This window comes from Macadamia integrifolia, unplaced genomic scaffold, assembly GCF_013358625.1.
Source record: "Macadamia integrifolia cultivar HAES 741 unplaced genomic scaffold, SCU_Mint_v3 scaffold1991, whole genome shotgun sequence".
NCBI lineage: Eukaryota > Viridiplantae > Streptophyta > Magnoliopsida > Proteales > Proteaceae > Macadamia > Macadamia integrifolia.
In genome coordinates, this window is record NW_024868455.1 from 56,654 (window position 1) to 75,125 (window position 18,472).

An 18,472-nucleotide genomic window follows, 5' to 3' on the forward strand; every position below is an offset into this window, starting at 1 on the left:
CCAATACGGCGATCGATACCGATACTTTAATCCTTGATTGGTACTGATGTCCTCCGGTGCCGCACCTGAACATTAAAATAGGAAGTTTTGGGGTCCGGGTATAACATAGCCAGGCTGAAGGCCTGAATACCCATCATTAGCAAAGAAAAAAAAAAACCGCCAACTACCACAGTAATTTTGTATTATCAATAAACACCTATTCCTTATTTCCCAATTTGCAGTGAACTTGAAGATGGAGTTAGATTCAAGGTATGTCAAATCTTCAGAGAATCCTTAAATCCATATATTTCCTTCCACACACCATTGAAACTCTCAAAGCAAATTCATGATAGAATCCCTGACCTTCCACCCCCAGGGGTCTTTGGTGAAGAGAGGTCGATTCCCACGCTGAGAGTAGTGTATTGTCCTTTTTGTTAATATTTATATTCATTGAGAAATCTTGGGGATTTGAATGAGGATTTGATCATATGTAATAATAGAAACAAATAGGCTATACATGTGAATTGTAATTGTGGGAAAAAGATGTAATTAACTAATTGATCTAATACAACCCAAATATGATAAAAAATGAAGATTCCAAACTAAGCTAACTATGACAGTGAAATTGCTCTTTCGTTTCTTTTTTTTTCTTTTTTTTTGAAGAAATTGCACTAACAGTGTGGTAATCTCCCCCCCCCCTCCTCCTTCTAATAAAAAATGGAGAAATGAATACACCCTGGTCATGAGGACCCTACACCTAAGACACAAAAGGTGATAAAATGACACTGCCACAACTTTGAAACCCTAAAAAATCCACCTTCTTTAGGTCCATATGCACAAATATAGGCATCTAAAATAGACAGGAGACTAGGTCACATTACCATTGCACAAGCACGAGAACCAATCAAGAGTGACGCACAAGCATCTAATCGAGGGTAAGATGGTACTTTTTCCACCCCTATGTCTCGAAGTACGGGTGTGCAACTAGATAGGGATTCTTTCCCCTCAAAAAATAAGTCACAGTTTCTCAACTTTTGTTTTTTCCATAAAATGCCGATACGTGGGGCTTAATTTCTTTGTTTACATTAATTTTGTTCAATGAATCTGTTCCAAAAGAAAGTCAAAACTGTGGAGGTCACATAATTGTCAACCCCTTTTAATTCCATTCGTTAAAACTAAAATAAAATCCATCCAAGGAAAAACAATGCTAGCTGTTCTTCCCAATCTATGCAAATTAAGTCCGTCCATCTTTGGTTGGATCATTTGGGTCCTAGTTGAGCCTGACCCAAGTTTCAACCCTTATGCACTGATGCATACCGTATATAATAGGGAATGTCTTGAAATTGTTTATAAGTTTCTTATACCTCCTATCCCTCTAGGTGTTCAATTCCACCTCTCAAAAACACATTTTCAATAAGATTTTTTTTTTTTTTTTTTTTACTAAAAGTTCATCTCTCCCTCTTAACTCATTCCTTTTCATTGTAGCCACAGAAGGGCTTTCCCGACTCTTAAATGCCTACAAAGACCTCAACCTTTTTAAGGGAATTAAAGTGGCCAGGAATGCACACAAAATCTCCCATCTTTTTTTGTTGATGATACTTTCATTTTTTTGTAGAGCTAATACTGACGACATCTCTACCATCAAATGTATTTTGGACATCTTCTCTAACCTTTCTGGACTTACTATCAATCTTGAGAAAAGTGGGATTACCTTCAGCTATAATGTCAACAACTCTTGTAAATCTAAAATCTGTAATCCGATTGGAATCAGGGAAATGGACAATAATTCTACTTACCTCGATACCAATCTCTACCCGTTCAGGTCCAGATATAATAGATTCCAACATATTATAAATATTGTAGGCAAAAAAATTTCTTCTTGGAAGGTTAACTTTCTCTCTTTTGTAGGTAGAATGATGTTAATCCAATGAGTTCTTTCTTCCATCCCATCTTATCTTATGTCTTGCTTTTCTTTTCCTAAACTTACTTGCAAAAACTGAACTCTATGTACCTGAATTTTTGAATGGTGACAATCAAAAGGACAAAAATATGCAGTTGATTGGTTGGCATAAAGTTTGTATCCCTAAATCTTCTTGTGGTTTGGGCTTAAGGACTTCTGAAATTCAAAACAAAGCTCTTCTCTTGAAGATGAGCTAGAGACTTCTAAATACCTACCTAACAGATCCATTTTTCATCCCACTACTTTGAAGACAAAAGGTTATACTTCTTGGAAGAGTACCGTAAGTATCCTTCCCACTCTCTCCAAAATGATACGGCGTAATATAGGTAATGGATGCAATATCAACTTAGGGAATGATTCATGGACACCTAATTACCCCTATCCCCTTACTAACCTGCAGATCCAATAATCTCCCCTCTCATCTGTCAGCAAGATAAATGATTTGATTATTAGGAATTCTTGGAATATCAGTTTCCTTAGTTCTTTTCTCCCTTTATCTCTGGTTAATTTTAAAAGTTCAAGCGAACTCTCAATCTGATATTTGGTGGTGCCACCTTTCAAAAACAGGAATCGTAACCACTAAACTGGCTGCTAAATTTTTTACTCCTAAACTAAGTACTAACTCAATTGGATTCTCCAATAGGTGTATTTGTTTCTCCATGCTCACACTGGTGGAGATACTAATGGAAACTCCAAATACATCCAAAATTTAAGATTTTTTGAGACTTTGCCATGGAGGCTTTCCCACGAAGGATATTTTGGGGGAACGGATGCAAGTTGACTAGTCCTTTGGTTTCTGTCACACTCAACCAGAATCCATATGGCACATCTTACTTTCATTGAGTTCACTAAGCGTATTTGGGCTGTTAGCCCTTCGGCTTTAGACGATGAATAAATATATGTTGCTTCTTTTATGAACTTAATTATGTACTTCTTCAATTCCAACTTGATCCTTGATAATAATCTAAACAATTTTTTCTCTATCTTTATTATTATATGCTACTTTATTTGGACTCATAGGAATCACACTATTTTTAAACATTTAAAAACAAATCCTCACAAGATCCTTTCCCTTGCTTCATGTTGGGTTACATGTCTTCAATTTTTTCCCATTATATCTCCATCATCACAAGTACCAAAGCTCGCACCTAAATCTTAGTCAATTATTATCCCAAATCTAAATTTTTTTATTATGGTCTATGTATATGTTTCTAATCTTAGTCTTAATATTTATGATTGGGCGACTTGCTTTCATATAAAGGGATATGTATCTCATTCATAGCCAATTACTTAATAACAGGAAATTTAATTGAAGCAACTACTAGGGTTTCCTTCTTGGAGTGCAGGTGGTGCAATTAAAGGGATAGAGTATCAAGGAAGTTTGGAGCAATTATGAACCATTACATTCTTTCTTTTTTTTTTTTTTTTTTTTTTCTACCTTACAAACACCTCATGGCCTTGAATCGTAGTCCCCTTCTTACTAGATGCCTAAAATACTCTCCCCAGTCTCTCTTTTTAGCTCAGGCCTACGAATGAAGCCGTCACGCTTTTGGCCAATATAGCTTACAATGTTAGGAAAACTTTTATGTCCATGTGTAACCTGGATAACAATGTTTTTACCTCTCTAATTTAATATATCTTTTTCTTTCTTATCAAAAAATAAAAGTATGAAACGGATGACCAGTTTATGGTGTTAAATAATTATAAGGGGAAAAAAATATAGCCATGTTTTCCCCTTCCCATTCCTCTCTATTTCATCTCCATTTTCATTTTACTTCTTCTCCTCCTCTTTCTCCTTTCTCTCCTTGTAGTGGATAGAAAGAGTGAGAGGGCGGTTGGTTTCTGTATTCTTGCCAAAGCAAGAGGGATTAGAGAGAGAGAGGTGGGTGGGTAGGTTCAGAGATGGGGGTGCGGGAGCAAAGGTTACAAGGGGAGAGAAGGTGGTTTGGTTTTAGGGTAAGAGAAGGGGTAGAGGGGGAATGGGGGTCTAGTTCAAGGGAAAGCATGAATGGGAGCCAGGATAGGGGTTGGAACAGGGACGGGGAAGAAGGGGATGTGTTGGATTGGCAGTTGGTGGCGGGGTATAGAGGCACAGGAGCGCCAGGTGGAGTGGTGTGGTAGGGGCACAAGGGTGGGGCTGCTGAGGGGCAAAGGTGGGGGCAGGGCTAGCGAGGGGTGCAAGCGCAAGAGCAAGGCTATGGAGGGGCATAGAGCAAAGGCAGGCCTCGAGAAGAGTGCAGTGATACGGTTCAGGCCAGGGGTGTGCGTGAAGCAGTGCTAGAGCTGGGGCAGGGCACAGGTGCAATGGTGGGAGCACAAGTGCAGGGCTGAGACAGGAAGAAGGGGGTCCGGGTGGTGGTGGGATCGGGGTGGGAGATGACAGGTGGTAGAGGAGAGCTAAGGGTTTGTCTATTAAAACTATTACATTTAGCAGCAATAATAGTAGCAAGTACGTTTATCAAAGGTAAAAGAAACCTGTTGTTATATAATTAAGGATTTAATAATAAAACTAATATTTCTGTAAAAATATTAAATACCTGCCACACAATTCATAGATGATTTCCCGACGGTGAAGAAAGCTTCCGCCGGTTAAAATCATGGTAGTAATTACCACCACTAAAAGAAGTTTTCTTGTAGTGCTGCTCCACTGAATGGATCTTATGGTAAAACCACCACATGCATCACAATCTTAATTGGAATTGCTTTGAAACCAACTTATGGGCAACAACACTTGTGTACTAGAATGAAACAGATCCCTTATTAATGAAGTACCAAGAAGAGAAGAGCTAAAGATTTTCTACTTGCAGGCCATACTCATGTAATGTAGGAATCTTTCCAAGTTTATTTAATAAGGAAATGAATAAAAAAGCTACAACAAACTGCTACCCAATACCAATTAATAATAGAACTACATCCAAGGAACCCATTGGACCACCTAAAGACTATACCCTTGAATTCTTTGGCCAATTATCCATCTGATAGGCCAGTTAAAAATCTTTGAATCCATCTAAAATAATTAGTATTGACTTTGTAAGTAATCATCCTTTGCTTATCCAATGGGACCCATGAGTAATTGACCACTATTAGTTTAATGTCATCCTTACTGTCACTATTTGTTTTATTCCTGTTGCCATCAACTAGGTAACTGAATTCGCTGAAGGTTCGTGAAGGTTTCGAAAAATGGATGTGACCCTGTACCTATATGAAGCTGGTGGTATTGAAACCTCTATAAAAGGGTGGATTTGGGGGGCCTCATCAAAATCCAAACTCTAAATATACTTCTTCTTCTTCTTCTTCTTCTTCTTCTTCTTCTTCTTCTTCTTCTTCTTCTTCTTCTTCTTCTTCTTCTTCTTCTTCTTCTTCTTCAAATTATTGGTTGCTCAAAATGGAAGTGTCAATTCATCAACAGCCTTCTTTCATGTAGGAGTTATTCTTGACTTAACATCGAAACTTGGGGCGAATGCTGAGAGCTGCATCTCTATGGCTCTATCTGATTTTTATAATTTGCCTACTCATGCAAATTATACAACAAGACTTGTTCTTCACACCATCGATTCCAAAAATGATGTTGTGATTCAGCATCCTCAGGTACTTCACTAGACCTTCTTTTCTAAATGGTAAAAAACAAAATAGTATCAAAACTATGTAAAGTTTAACATAACATTCAAGCCCGTAATCAATGATTTCCGATTCATCGCATCTAAGGCTAAGTGCTTAAGCAGTAGGAGAAAGTTCTTATCCTTAATACATGAATTAGGCCTAGGAAAAAATGATTCGTAGTTAGTAAATGAGGGATTGAAGACCATAGCCAAAAACTGATATTGTTGGTATCCCAAAATCTTCTTGGATCTTCTATATCGCTCTAAATTTCATCTACCTCCCATCTACCTTCTGTAGCCTTAGTCAACCCGTAGAGGAGACTTAGAGCTGCTGCTTCCATACCATTTCCCGTCAACATATAGTTAGCATGGAATAAGTGACAATTTCTAGCTATTATAACGGCTACTGCCCAACCCGAAATGTTCTTTTTTGTATTAGTTATCCCAATACAGCACAGCTTCACTACACCAATTATCAACCAGACTTGCTGTTTTTAGTCAATTAATATTTTTTATCTTTACTTGTAAGCATTTTAGATTCCTTGGTCATCCTGTTCTTAATGAATTCAGATTTACTTTCCCCCCCACCCCAAACACAACACAAAAAAAAAAAAAAATGTTGAAAGGGTAAAATAAAGTGGATCATATTTACCTTTGTCTCTCTCCTTTGGCTGAGATACAAAGGACAGAGCTCATGTACACCTCCGGCTGGCACCAAAATCTTCATCACATACACACAAGACGTCGTTAACCCTGCACTGAAAAGGAACTCACACGTAGGGATTCAAGTTGTGCTCAGTCAACAAGAAAGACGAGTAGAGAAAAGAGAAGATAGAACAGAACAATCATTAACGCCTCGCCATAGTGAATTTATTCCAAAGTACCCTAACCTTGTTCCCATTATATCATATAAGTTTCACTTTATTCTCTTCCAAAACCAATGTGAGACTAAAGATTTTCCACTTCTTTGCTTTGCTAGAAGCAACATCAAAAAAGTATCAGATTCATACTTGTAAAAAACAAAACAAAGTAAACATTCAGAAGAAGTATTTTGAAATTTCTATTGTTTGTAAGGAAAATATAACAAACAGAAGTTTAAGAAGCTAGCAAGGAGACAATAGATGCCTCATAGAAAGATGGAAAAGCTAAGAGTTCAGAATAACAAACTTCTCTCCCTTCCCAAGGAAAGAGGAAATGAAACTGCAGGCATAGACCATGGCAGAGGATCAATGGCTGAAAAGGAGATTAACAGGGAAGTAGTGAATGTAATTCAATTAACTGCAGATGAAAATTCCTAGTTTTTCAACCCCACTGTCATCTCAATGCCTCTGCAAAATATTGGCATCGATGGTTATTCTAACAGAATTTGCTTTCTACCCCAACCAACTCTCCAAAGAGTAAAGTGTGATGTATCAGAATAATTAAAAAATCAACTCTTTTTGGTTCCTTTCACTTATGGCATTCTAACACTGTCTCTTAGGTGTATAATTTTAAGTTACAGCACCAAACAAGTGTTTATTTAGTCAAATTATGCTTCAGTTCATTTACTAGATTTTATAAATGCAGCTTTATACTTGATGAAAGATGTAGGGGTACAAGCTCTCATAGGGGCACAACAATCAATTCAAGCTTCCTTTGTGATCGATCTTGGAGAAAAAGCTCAAGTGCCAATTGTGTCTTTCTCTGCAACAAGTCCTTCTCTTTCTCCCCTTAGAAGTCCTTATTTTATAAGAATAGCAATCAAAGACTCAACTCAAGTTCAAGCCATTGCTGCCATTACCAAAGCATTTGAATGGAAGGAAGTGGTTCTGATATAAGAAGATACAGATTATGGAAATGGGGTTATACCCTATTTTATTGATTCATTCCAGGAGATTGATGTCCATGTGCCATACAGGAGTTCTATTCCTTTGGATGCAAATGATGATCAAATATTAGAAGAACTTCACAAACTAACAACCATGAAGACTAGGGTTTTCATTGTCCACATGTCTTCTTCTATTGGATCTCAACTTTTTATTAATGCAGACAAGGCAGGAATGATGAGCCAAGGTTATGCTTGGATTGTCACTGACGGGTTATCAAGTATATTGGCTCTCATGGATTTCAATGCTATTAACTCAATGGAAGGTGTATTGGGTGTATGACCATACATACCAAGGTCGAAAAGGCTTGAAGAATTTAAAGGCAGATGGAAAAGAATGATCTACTCAAACAAGTCATATGGTGAATTATCTGAGCCAAATCCGTATGGCATATGGGCATATGATACAATTTGGCACTAGCTATGGCAGTAGAGCGAGTCAGAACATTAGATACTCAGTTCCTGAGTAGTAACACCACAGAAAATTTAACTGATCTTTCGAGCCTCAGATACTCAGCAATCAGTCCACAACTTCTCCAAACTATCTTGACCACTAGATTTGAGGGCCTAAGTGGTGATTTCCATTTGGTTAAAGGACAACTGAAATCTTCTACTTTTCAAATATTCAATGTCATTGGGGAGGGGGAGAGACTGATTGGATACTGGACCCCAATGGGAGGCATTTCAAGGCAGTTAAACACAATGAGCAACTTAACAAATTCGAATTCTATGAGTAACCTCAAAGCCATTGTATGCCAGGAGACTCAACTACCAAGCCAAAGGGTTGGGCTATACCAACAAATGGTCAAGGGAGCTTAAAAATTTTGGTGCCAATTAAGGATGCCTTTTATCCATTTGTGAATGTTGAACAAGACCCCATCACTGGTAAGACAATTAATGTCACAGGGTTATGTCCAGATGTATTCCGTAGTATAACAAGTCAGCTACCCTTTGGTCTCCCCTATGAATTTCATTCTTACCCACCCCCAGGGAAAGATTTCGAGAGCTATAACTAGCTAATTGATCAAGTTTACTTTAAGGTGAGTGAGGTTGATTTATAATTTCTTTTCCATCATGTTCATGAAAGGTATTACCATACACTTATACATTGAATTAATAATAATTTAATTCTGTTCTGATGGAAACAAATATAACTTCGATGCAGCTGTGGGGGATATAACGATTTTGGGGAATCGATCTAGTTATGTAGATTTCACAATGCCTTTTTCAGAATCAGGGATCGTAATGGTGGTGCCAATGAAAGATAACATGAAGAAAGAATTTTGGATGTTCGTAAAGCTTTTAAGCTTAAGTCTTTGGCTGGTGAGTATGGCAGGTTTTGTTTACATAGGAGTCGTGGTGTGGATTCTTGAACATCAGATAAATCCTGAGCTTGGTGCATCACGCGTAAAACAATTTCAAGCAAGCATCTGGTTCTCCTTTTTAACACTCGTATTTGCCCAACGTAAGTACACATCTCTTAACTTCTCAGTGTTCTCATTTAAGTCGCAAAAAATATCCTACCAAGATAACAAACTATTTGAGAGAAAAAAAAAAAAAAAGAATCAAGTTAAAGTAACAACACAAGAAATAAGTCTGTTTTAATGGTTGTAGGAGAGAAGATTGAGAACAACTTAACAAGGGCAGTGTTGATCACATGGGTGTTCTTTGTGCTCATCCTAAGACAGAGTTATACAGCAAGCCTTTCTTCCATGTTAACAGCAGCACAATTGCAGCCAACAATCACAGGTGTTAAAGACATAAAGCAAAATGAATATTATGTGGGATATCAAGATGGTTCATTTGTAATTAACTTCCTAACAAACAATTTGCATTTGGACGAGTCCAAACTAAAAAGTTATAGCACTCCAGAATAATATCATTATGCTTTATCTAATGGATCAGATAATGGAGGAGCTGATGCCATTTTTGATGAAATACCTTATATCCAACTCTTCCTCAATATGTTTTGCAATAAATACACCATCATCGGACGCACCTACTTGTCTGAAGGATTTGGCCTTGTAAGTCTGGCTCTCTCTCAAGGTTGGCTTTTTTTTTTTTTTTTTTTTCATTTCCGAAGAAATAAATGTCAATAGCCATCTCAAATTGCATTACTTTTTTATTTTAATTGGGTGAAAGTACTGAGGTTTCTTATTTTTTTTTTGGTCTTCCCTAAAGGTTCTCCTCTAGTTTCTTACTTGTCAACAGCAATATTGAATCTTACCGATGATGGGACAATGGACAAAATTAAGCAAGGGAGGTCAGAAAATCAAACAAAGTGTGATGCAGATACTACTCCAACATCCAGCAACCAGCTCACTTTGCGAAACTTCGGAGGTCTCTTCTTAATTATAGGAGTTGTTTCAGGATTTTCACTATTAATACAATGTTTCCTGTTTGTGTATGGAAGTTGGCATGCACATGCCAGCAGGAGGATGTATCTAAAATCATGTTGGCAAAAGGCTGGACATAAGATCATTCATATCACAAATTTTCTCAAGGTGATGCAACCCTCAACTAAAGTTGGATCCATTGCCGAAGGAGGAATCTCAAGTCGATGCTCAAGGAGGTAGACGCAATCCTCTAAACAATTACTAAAGGCAAGGTATTTCCATGTCTAACATTCTGACCAGAACAATAATATGTTTACAGATTCTGTTACCATTCATAAATATTTCTCCAGTGATTACAAGGTAGTATCCTCCAAAGATCATAAACAAAGTTCAAAGTAATCTTGTAATATGCTATACATGCAGTTCTCATTTCTTTGTTTTCCTCTGTTCTAATGAGTTTAAAGTACTACATTGTAATACTAAATAAATGTGTTGCTACACGAACAGCATTTACTGCAACATAGAACATTTTGATAATAAGAATTGATGATGAATTGTGTGTATTGACATGTAAGATATATACTAAGTTACTAACATGTTTCCTTATCTTAATATGGTCCAAAGCTCCAAAATCTACTACCTGATCTATATCTTTAGAAACCAGTTCCCATCTACTACCCATGGTGGAGAGAAACTCTTCACCCGCCCCATATGACCCTCTAATTGAATTGGATTGGAGAATGGTATTTCGGACAATAAACAATAGGGAAGGGGAGTTAATGATGACCCTAAATCCAATCATAGCATCATATCACCATTGATGACCTTGATGAAAGAAAACTTAATCCATATCTTTAACTCGAGCAATGTTATGATAGGAGTTGATAAATTGAAAACAAAACCATGTCTAAGAAGATATTGTGTTCCCCTGATGCTCTACCCGTTTCTTTGATCCTTATCTAGTTATACACCCAATCTAATTTTCTAATCCTCTGATCTTGATCTGCAAAAGCACAACTAATTCAAGATCTATTAAGAAGGAGAGAAATCAGAGCATCAAATTAAGTTCAAGACTTTTAGAATTTCAGATGCCAAAATCAAAGTTTCCATCAAAGATCAAACTCAAGGAGAACTGGAGAAGCACGAGGTACCAAAGATTGAACACAATCAAAGTCAATTATAGTACTCATTAATGGCTAAGAAAAAGGCCACAAATTTAGAAATATATCAACAAGACTAACAGGATCTGAAAACTATAACAAACAACAAAGCATACGAAAATATGATTTCTCACCTCAACTTGAAAATTCTTCTTCGATTTGGAAGAAACCCTAGAATAATAGCTTCTACACGAAATAAGAAGCAAATAAATTAGGGTTTTTCTCACATAGAACGAAGGCAGTTCAAAAACTAGGAAAACTTGAAGCAGTTCAATTAGATTTCGCAGATGAAAGGACAGAGATACCTCTGCGGTCGGAGAGAACCACTGCCTCATCTCTCTCTCTCTCTCTCTCTAACCGTCGAAGACACTGCCTCATTTTGGTTTGATTTCAAAATGTAGAATCTCTTCTTGGTTTTGGTATCAATCAGACATGGAGGGTGGTAACTCTAGAGAGAGTGTGCGAGGCACCGCGTAAGGGTGTCAACTTGAAGGTGAAACTAATCATTTAGGTTGTCTTTGGTATAATTTATTTTTATATTTATTATCTATTTTAAATAATTAATTATTCGTTATTATCAATATTATAAAATGAAAAATAGGTTTGGTGTGCGTAGTGCAAAAATATATTATGCATAATTGCATTAGAGGATTACAGGATATTGAATATTTTGGAGGTGCTCAATGTTTCTATTAACTTTTGAAAATGACTTGTAGATTACATGCAAAGATAATAAATTTTGAGTTTGAACCAACTATAAACCATATAAATGATGATTGGATAATAGCAGCAGCTTCCTCTTTGTTCAAGACTCTAGTGCCTAGATTATGGTTTTCTGGAGTTGTTTTTCCAATTCTTCCTTCTCTTCACACTGGACTTCTAGTTCATCATTCAGATCTTCTCCAATAGGTTGGGTAACACTAGTCTCAGAACTCTTAATAGAAACTGAATCCTTATCTGCAAGGATTGAATTGATTTCATCTCCACAAAGATAGGATCTCATAGAGCAATCCCAATTTTCAACTACATAATCAGCAACGACTTCTTTCTAAATAATATTGTACTTGCCTTACGTAACATGTTAGAGAAACTTAGAACGAAATCAAAGTAAATTGGTTCATTCTGTTTCAAAATATAGAATATTTTCTTGGTTCGGTTCCAATATATGATTAAAATCGTTGAATCAAACCATTTTCAAACATAATAAATCATGTACTTTTTTAATGTTTTAATCCATATGAATGATAATTTTTATTCATTTTAATGTTTAAATAAAATTTGATAGATTATGGCCCTAAAATTTTTTTTTTTTTATTGAAGATATTAAACGTTGACACAAACACTTAAATATGGCTCAAACCAAACATACATTTGGTCAAAACTGAATAAGGAACTGCATACTGGTTTGGGAAATAAGTTCTTATTCGGTTTCAATTTTGTTTCGGTATCCACATGTTGTATCTTGAATCAAATTGAAAAACCGAAACTATACTAATTGACACCCTTGACCTATGTTAATCATTCAACACTAAACCAATACTTATCACAATCTATCAATGGGCTACGAGTGCAACTTGTAAAGGGTTGCAGCTTAATAAATAAGAATAAAATATATCGCATCCAAGCACAAGATGGATTCGGTACCTATGGACCACATAAGAATCCCTTCTACTTCAATGATTATCAGTCTATCTTATCCCAATTTATATGTATAAGAACTTTCTTGTAGCTGTTGTTACCAATTCTCATGCATTAGTAGCAAGAAAAATGATGCCAAAAATAATTATTTAAAAAATTATCTTTTTTTTAACTTTATAGTAGTGTAGCAATAACAAAGTCCCTCAATGGTTATTTCATGAATAAATTTCTTCTTACTAAAATTATTCTAGTTTCACCATAAGTTCTTATATGACACATGAGCTCCAAATTTTTTTCATATGCATTCTTCAATTACATTGTAATTAAAATTAATGTGTCGGTATAGTGAGCATTGGGTAGTTGGGAGCCCCTATGGGCTCGTGCTCAGATGCTCTTTCCGATGTTCATCACACCTCACCACTCGCTGCAGAGAATATGGACTCGGGGTAGGAGTGGCTCTACCCATGTGTGGGAGACAAATGCAAGAGGTCTATAGAGGTCATATTTAAGGATCATGAAATAACAACTAGCATTGGAGAAAAAATTAATATTATGAGAAGTAGAATGCATCAAGCCTTGAAAAGGAATTGATTTTTCAAGATGTTTCAAATGATATGAAGGAAACATTCTACCAGAGATATAAAAAGGAAGAACTTTTCACAAAGAAAACCAACAGAGATAATTCAGAAATCTTTCATGAGATTTGGGGGAATCAAAAGCTTATTCAAATATTGGAGCATATGTTCAAAGATATAGAAAGCATCTCTAAGCAGTGCTTGATTTAAAACAATATAAATCTCATAAGAGAGTAGTATGTAGCTCTTTTGCAGCCTGTTTTTGATGGTCAAGGTAGAAGCAAATTGATATTAAAAAAAATATATATCCAGCAAAAGACCTCAAGGAATACATCTATCAACACTAATAAATAAGGATTTGCGGTCACCTAGAAACCACTAATGGCGTGTTCCTCTAAAGGAATGTAGCATTTGATGATAATTTCTGTCGAATGCACCTTCTCAAATGGCTGAATTCCAAGCTTGAAGAAGAAAAGACTCTCTCTCTCTCTCTCTCTCTCTCTCTCTCTCTCTCTCTCTCTCTCTCTCTCAAGTTGTGAAGGCATACTAGTAATATTTTTTATTGTGAATATGAGAATTTGTTTAAATTTAAAATATTGAGTAATATTGGTCAAACATGTGTTTATTTGTCCACCTTACAATATATCGACCAACTTTAATCCAAAAAAAAAAAGGCATATCTAGGTAAAGTTTGAAAATCTTGGTCCAACTTGTGAAAGTTATATCAAATGATGGCGATTTCAATGAAATTAGGATTATTTCATCAAATTTATCAATCTCAGTTATATTGTTGAAAAATGGGATTTATGGTCATTTAAGGCACATTTGTAATGATTCTATTATGAATTAAAAACATATTCAAATGTAAATCTTTTTGTATTCTTGATCAAACATGTGTGTGTGTATGTGTGTGTGTGTGTGTGTGTGTTTTAAGGATATTACGCTATATTGATCAATTTTTAATATAATCAAATAAATTTTAGGCGTATTTAGGTGCAATATTGGACATCTTGGTCAAGCTTGTGAAAATTAAGTCAAATGATAAAGATTTTCAAGAAATTTTGATAATTTCAACGAATTTAGTGGCTTTGTTGAAGTGTAATATGTTAAGAGTTGTAGGTTTTATAGCTTAAGATTTAGGGTTTAGGGTCTTATAGTTAAACTTTTGATAATTTGGTCAAATTTATCAAACTAGAGTGAATTTAGGCAATATTTAGGTATATATTGGACATCTTGATGAAACTTGTGAACACTAATAAGTTCAAATGATGCAATTGCAATAAATTTTGTCAAACTTTTGGGGGTTTATGATAGTAATATAATGTAGAGATGTGCTCTTTAATCCCCATTTATTGACGGGTTGGTTCGGTTTGGTCTTGCAGGGTCTGAACCGGAAAGGGTCGACACTGGTACCCTGTGGTACATGACTGCACAGGTGACGTCAAATGCAGGGTGGCTGGATAAGATTGAGGCAGTAGCCTGAGTGATTCGCACGCCTAGGTCTTGCCCTTGCACATATCACAAGGCCATATATGAATAAGAAATGTGCGTTATCATATTTGAATGATAAGAACTTAGTCTACAATATGTGGCGAGAGTGAGGTATGTGTTAAGATTCTGTTGTCCTCCAAAATACAGCAAGGTTGGCTTCTTTGGCCAACTGGTGGGTGTCACTGGTAGGTGCGAGGCCCACTAGTGTGACCCACATGCATATGTAATGTAGGCCCTAGCAAGCCCGACTTGGGTTAGCACATGTATTTCGGCCTCCTCGTCATAATGAGGCCTCGTACATCCGATAATGTCTGCTATGTTAGCCGGTATCACGACTTAATGCGTTTTGATCCATAAAGGGGCAAAACCAAACAGACCCCAGTAGATATATTTATAAAACTAGGGTATAAATAGCATTTACTCTTTCTCTCTCTCCCATTTATGATTTCAGCCAAGGTTGGTGAAGGGAGTAAAGAAGAGGGAGAAAAGGGGAAGAAGAGGAGAAGGGAGAGGGAAGAAGATCTACCCTTAGTTTCCAAAGCTGCGACCTACCTTTTCATCACCAGAATAGTGTCTGGTATCTTAGGATCTACATTTTGAGGTAAGTAACACCCTAACTCGATGGATTGTGATGAAACCCTCATGTGTATAGTCAAATCAAAGTAATAATAGAACCCTTCTGTGATTTTCTTTGAAGGTTTGAGGAAGGGGAAACCCAGATTTGAGAGTATTTGGTGACATTTTAAGTTTGGAAAGGAGATCTTAGGTTTTGGGATTTCTTAAGCCAATGTATGATTTCATCCCCAAAATCTTGATGATGACTTAGATTCATAGAATAATCAAGTAAATGAAGCTTAGAATGTGTGGAAAATGGGGTGGGAACAACCCCCTTGGATCCCCATGAGGAGAGATGAAGAAAGGAGGAAGAATAGCAAAACCGTAGAATATCGGCGGGTGGTCACACCTATCAGTGTGACCCCCCAGTCTTGCCTGGGCTTCTGGCCCAATAGGCGGGTAGGGCCGACAGGTGCCATACCTATCAATGTGACCCCCTAGTCTCACCAGTGCCTTTGGACCTACCGGTGGGTAGGACCGGCGGGTGCCACACCCACCAATGTGACCCGTCGGTCTCCTCTGGGTACCAACAGGTGCCAGACCTACTAGTATGACCCGCTGGTCTGAGCAGTTTGCACAAGTGTGTTCTCCTATTCACCTGTAGCCCAAATGAGCTCTGATGGAACTCAAACTCACCAATAACCTTCTTCACGCTATTATACCCGTCATAACCATATCCTACGTCATTTGTAGTCCCGAATTGGATGATTCTAAACTCCTTATTTGTGCTAGGTTTCGAGAAACTGATCTTTCCAAGCCGGATCTTACCCGTACGGTGCGCGCATACTATTGTACGAAAATAGGTATGTGAGGAGAGGACTTTGATCTTATTTTGGGAGTGTTTTTGGCATCCTATGCATCCATATATTATCTTGAAATTATGAATGCCTTCTCATGCATATGCTTGATTGATGTTTATGCATTTAGAACTGAACATATTGCATTCTTAAATTTTCTAAATGCTTGTTACATGCTTGGAATCTTGAGAATGGACTTATCATATGTTAGAGTATGGTAATGATTTACTGGACATATGTGGGATTTCTAGAATAGATACCGTAGTCGGTTTAGAAACAAATGCATTGGTACACAGTGGAATGGGACACAAAAGTACTATGCAGTTGTACTATCTCATATAGGAGCATGTGGTTAGGATTTCACTACCTCGTGTTACTACCCTTCCCAACTGGGGTTTACGTGTTAGGTTATCACTCAGGGGAAGCGTCGGTTGTGGACCACCACGGTGGTTAGAAGTACGTCTGACTGATCATTAAGACAGTTAAAAACCTTGGTAATATATTTAGAGGGCCAATCGTACAGCTTTTAATATCTACTATGGTTCGGCCACGATTTACTTTCCAAATGCTCACGGCTGGCCTTCTCCGATAATCGTATTGGCGTATCGCAAGATGGAGAATGTGTCTCGTACCCAGGGCATACGCACACTGTGGTTGTGAGTACCACATAACATATGACCAAGTATTGATTGTTTAGGTGAATTAGGTTTAAAAAAATCTCATGTTTATAATATCATTTGATTGCGATTGCTTGTGTGTGTCTTTCTTTTCATTTACTGAGTGAGCTCACCCCTCGTGTACACACATTTTTAGATGATTGTGCAGGCTATTCAATAGAGAAACCCATGTCGGGTCCTACCGACGAAACCCCAGTGGGGGATTGGTGGGTCCCTGAAAGATTCAACCACGATGATGGTTGCCCGTGCGAGAGTTAGGTTACAAAGCAACAGTAGCTGATTCTACTTATTGTTTCTTTTTTTTTTCTTTTGGTATATTTCCCCTTTTGTGCTATTGATACTTAAATTGTTATTCTTATGTAAATATCATGCCTATGGGCCCACATGTAATTATACTATGTATAATAATTTTGGTGTCAAGAGTACATGGGGATTTATAGGTATTATATATGATAAGACTTCCACTGAATTATATTATTATATTCCATTGATTACTTGTGCTTGCTGTGCTATGGTTACTCTATCAGATGATCCTGGTGGTTTTGGGTTACCCCGAGGGAATCCGGTCATCAGCCCGGTTCTATACGAATAGGGTGTGACAACGGTGGTATCAGAGCATGATACTCTAATCATACACAACATTCGAGATTAAAATCTTAGAAACCATAATAGGACAAGGGGTTACTGATGAGCACATTTATGTGTGAAATCTAGGGTAATAAATCATGCATTTTACATATTTAGAATGGAGCTACCTTGGGTTTACTCTCTTTTTGTAGGTTTTATACTTTCAATGCCTTAAGGACTATCGGGCGCTATATCTCCAATTTTACACGTAAAGAGGTCCTATTTCTTTTCATGGTTGCGAAGAGGACGAAATTCTGAGCAAGGTGGACGTGTTCAATTAAAAGTACACATTCGTTTGGTCAACCGTATAAGTGATTATTCTTTTCGGGCAAGACAAAGAATAATGGATCAGAACTGAACCGAGATGCAGAACCAGTCCGTCTGCAATTGTCCCAAGGGTATAAGGAATATTTCAAATGCCAACAAGGATCAATGGACCACATCCTTAAGTAATTGAAGATTCGTTTTTGGTAACAACTACCTAGCGTAGTTAGTGAGTTGTGGTGTGCAAAATCTCTTCCTTATTAGGAGGTCTCAAGTTCGAACCTCTTAGTTGCTATTTTGTTGAAGTTTTTTTTGGAATATTTTCTCTCTCCTACTCATCACTCAAAGGAGGTCGGCCAAGATAGTTGTACGCAAGTTTGAAGAAGAGAGAGAAAATAAAGACAAAAAATAAGAAAGAAGAAAAGAAAAGAAAAGAAAAGACAAGGGCATGGATGGAATTTCCCATTTAAAATAGAATATTGTCCAAATCCAAGCAAGGAAAATCGGCCAAGGGGGGTTTCTTGTGTAAGAAGAGAGAGAAAAATAGAAAAAATAGGGAAAAAATGTAAGAAAATCGTGGGAGATCTCTCCACACGTTTTCTCTCTTCTCTCTCCTCCACCTCACCACAAAATCGTCCAAGGGGATCCACCCTTGGACGTCCTTCTCTCTCTCCTATTCCCTATGAAAGGGAGTCCACAAAACTCTAAAAAATTGTCCCTCTCTTCCTCTCTAATTCATTCTTCTTCTAGGGTTTTTTTTTTTTTTTTTTTTTTTTTTGCTCTATCTCTTTCTCTAGTTTTCTCATTCTCTATCTCTAGTTCTAGGTTTATGCTTTAAACACTTTTATAAGTTCTTTTATTCAATTAATGCAAGCACTTTTATTTTTGAT

At 37.0% G+C, this 18,472-nt stretch overlaps 1 protein-coding gene across 1 annotated transcript; it reads left to right on the forward strand.

The window, feature by feature from the left end:
* Positions 1 to 5,119: 5,119 nt before the first annotated feature.
* LOC122065386 (glutamate receptor 2.7-like) lies at positions 5,120 to 10,504 on the forward strand. The gene is given in 9 exon segments (XM_042629195.1): positions 5,120 to 5,153; positions 5,364 to 5,537; positions 7,105 to 7,343; positions 7,410 to 7,668; positions 7,824 to 8,152; positions 8,534 to 8,867; positions 9,017 to 9,199; positions 9,308 to 9,426; positions 10,403 to 10,504. Coding segments are annotated over 9 exon segments (1,773 nt in total).
* Positions 10,505 to 18,472: the final 7,968 nt, after the last annotated feature.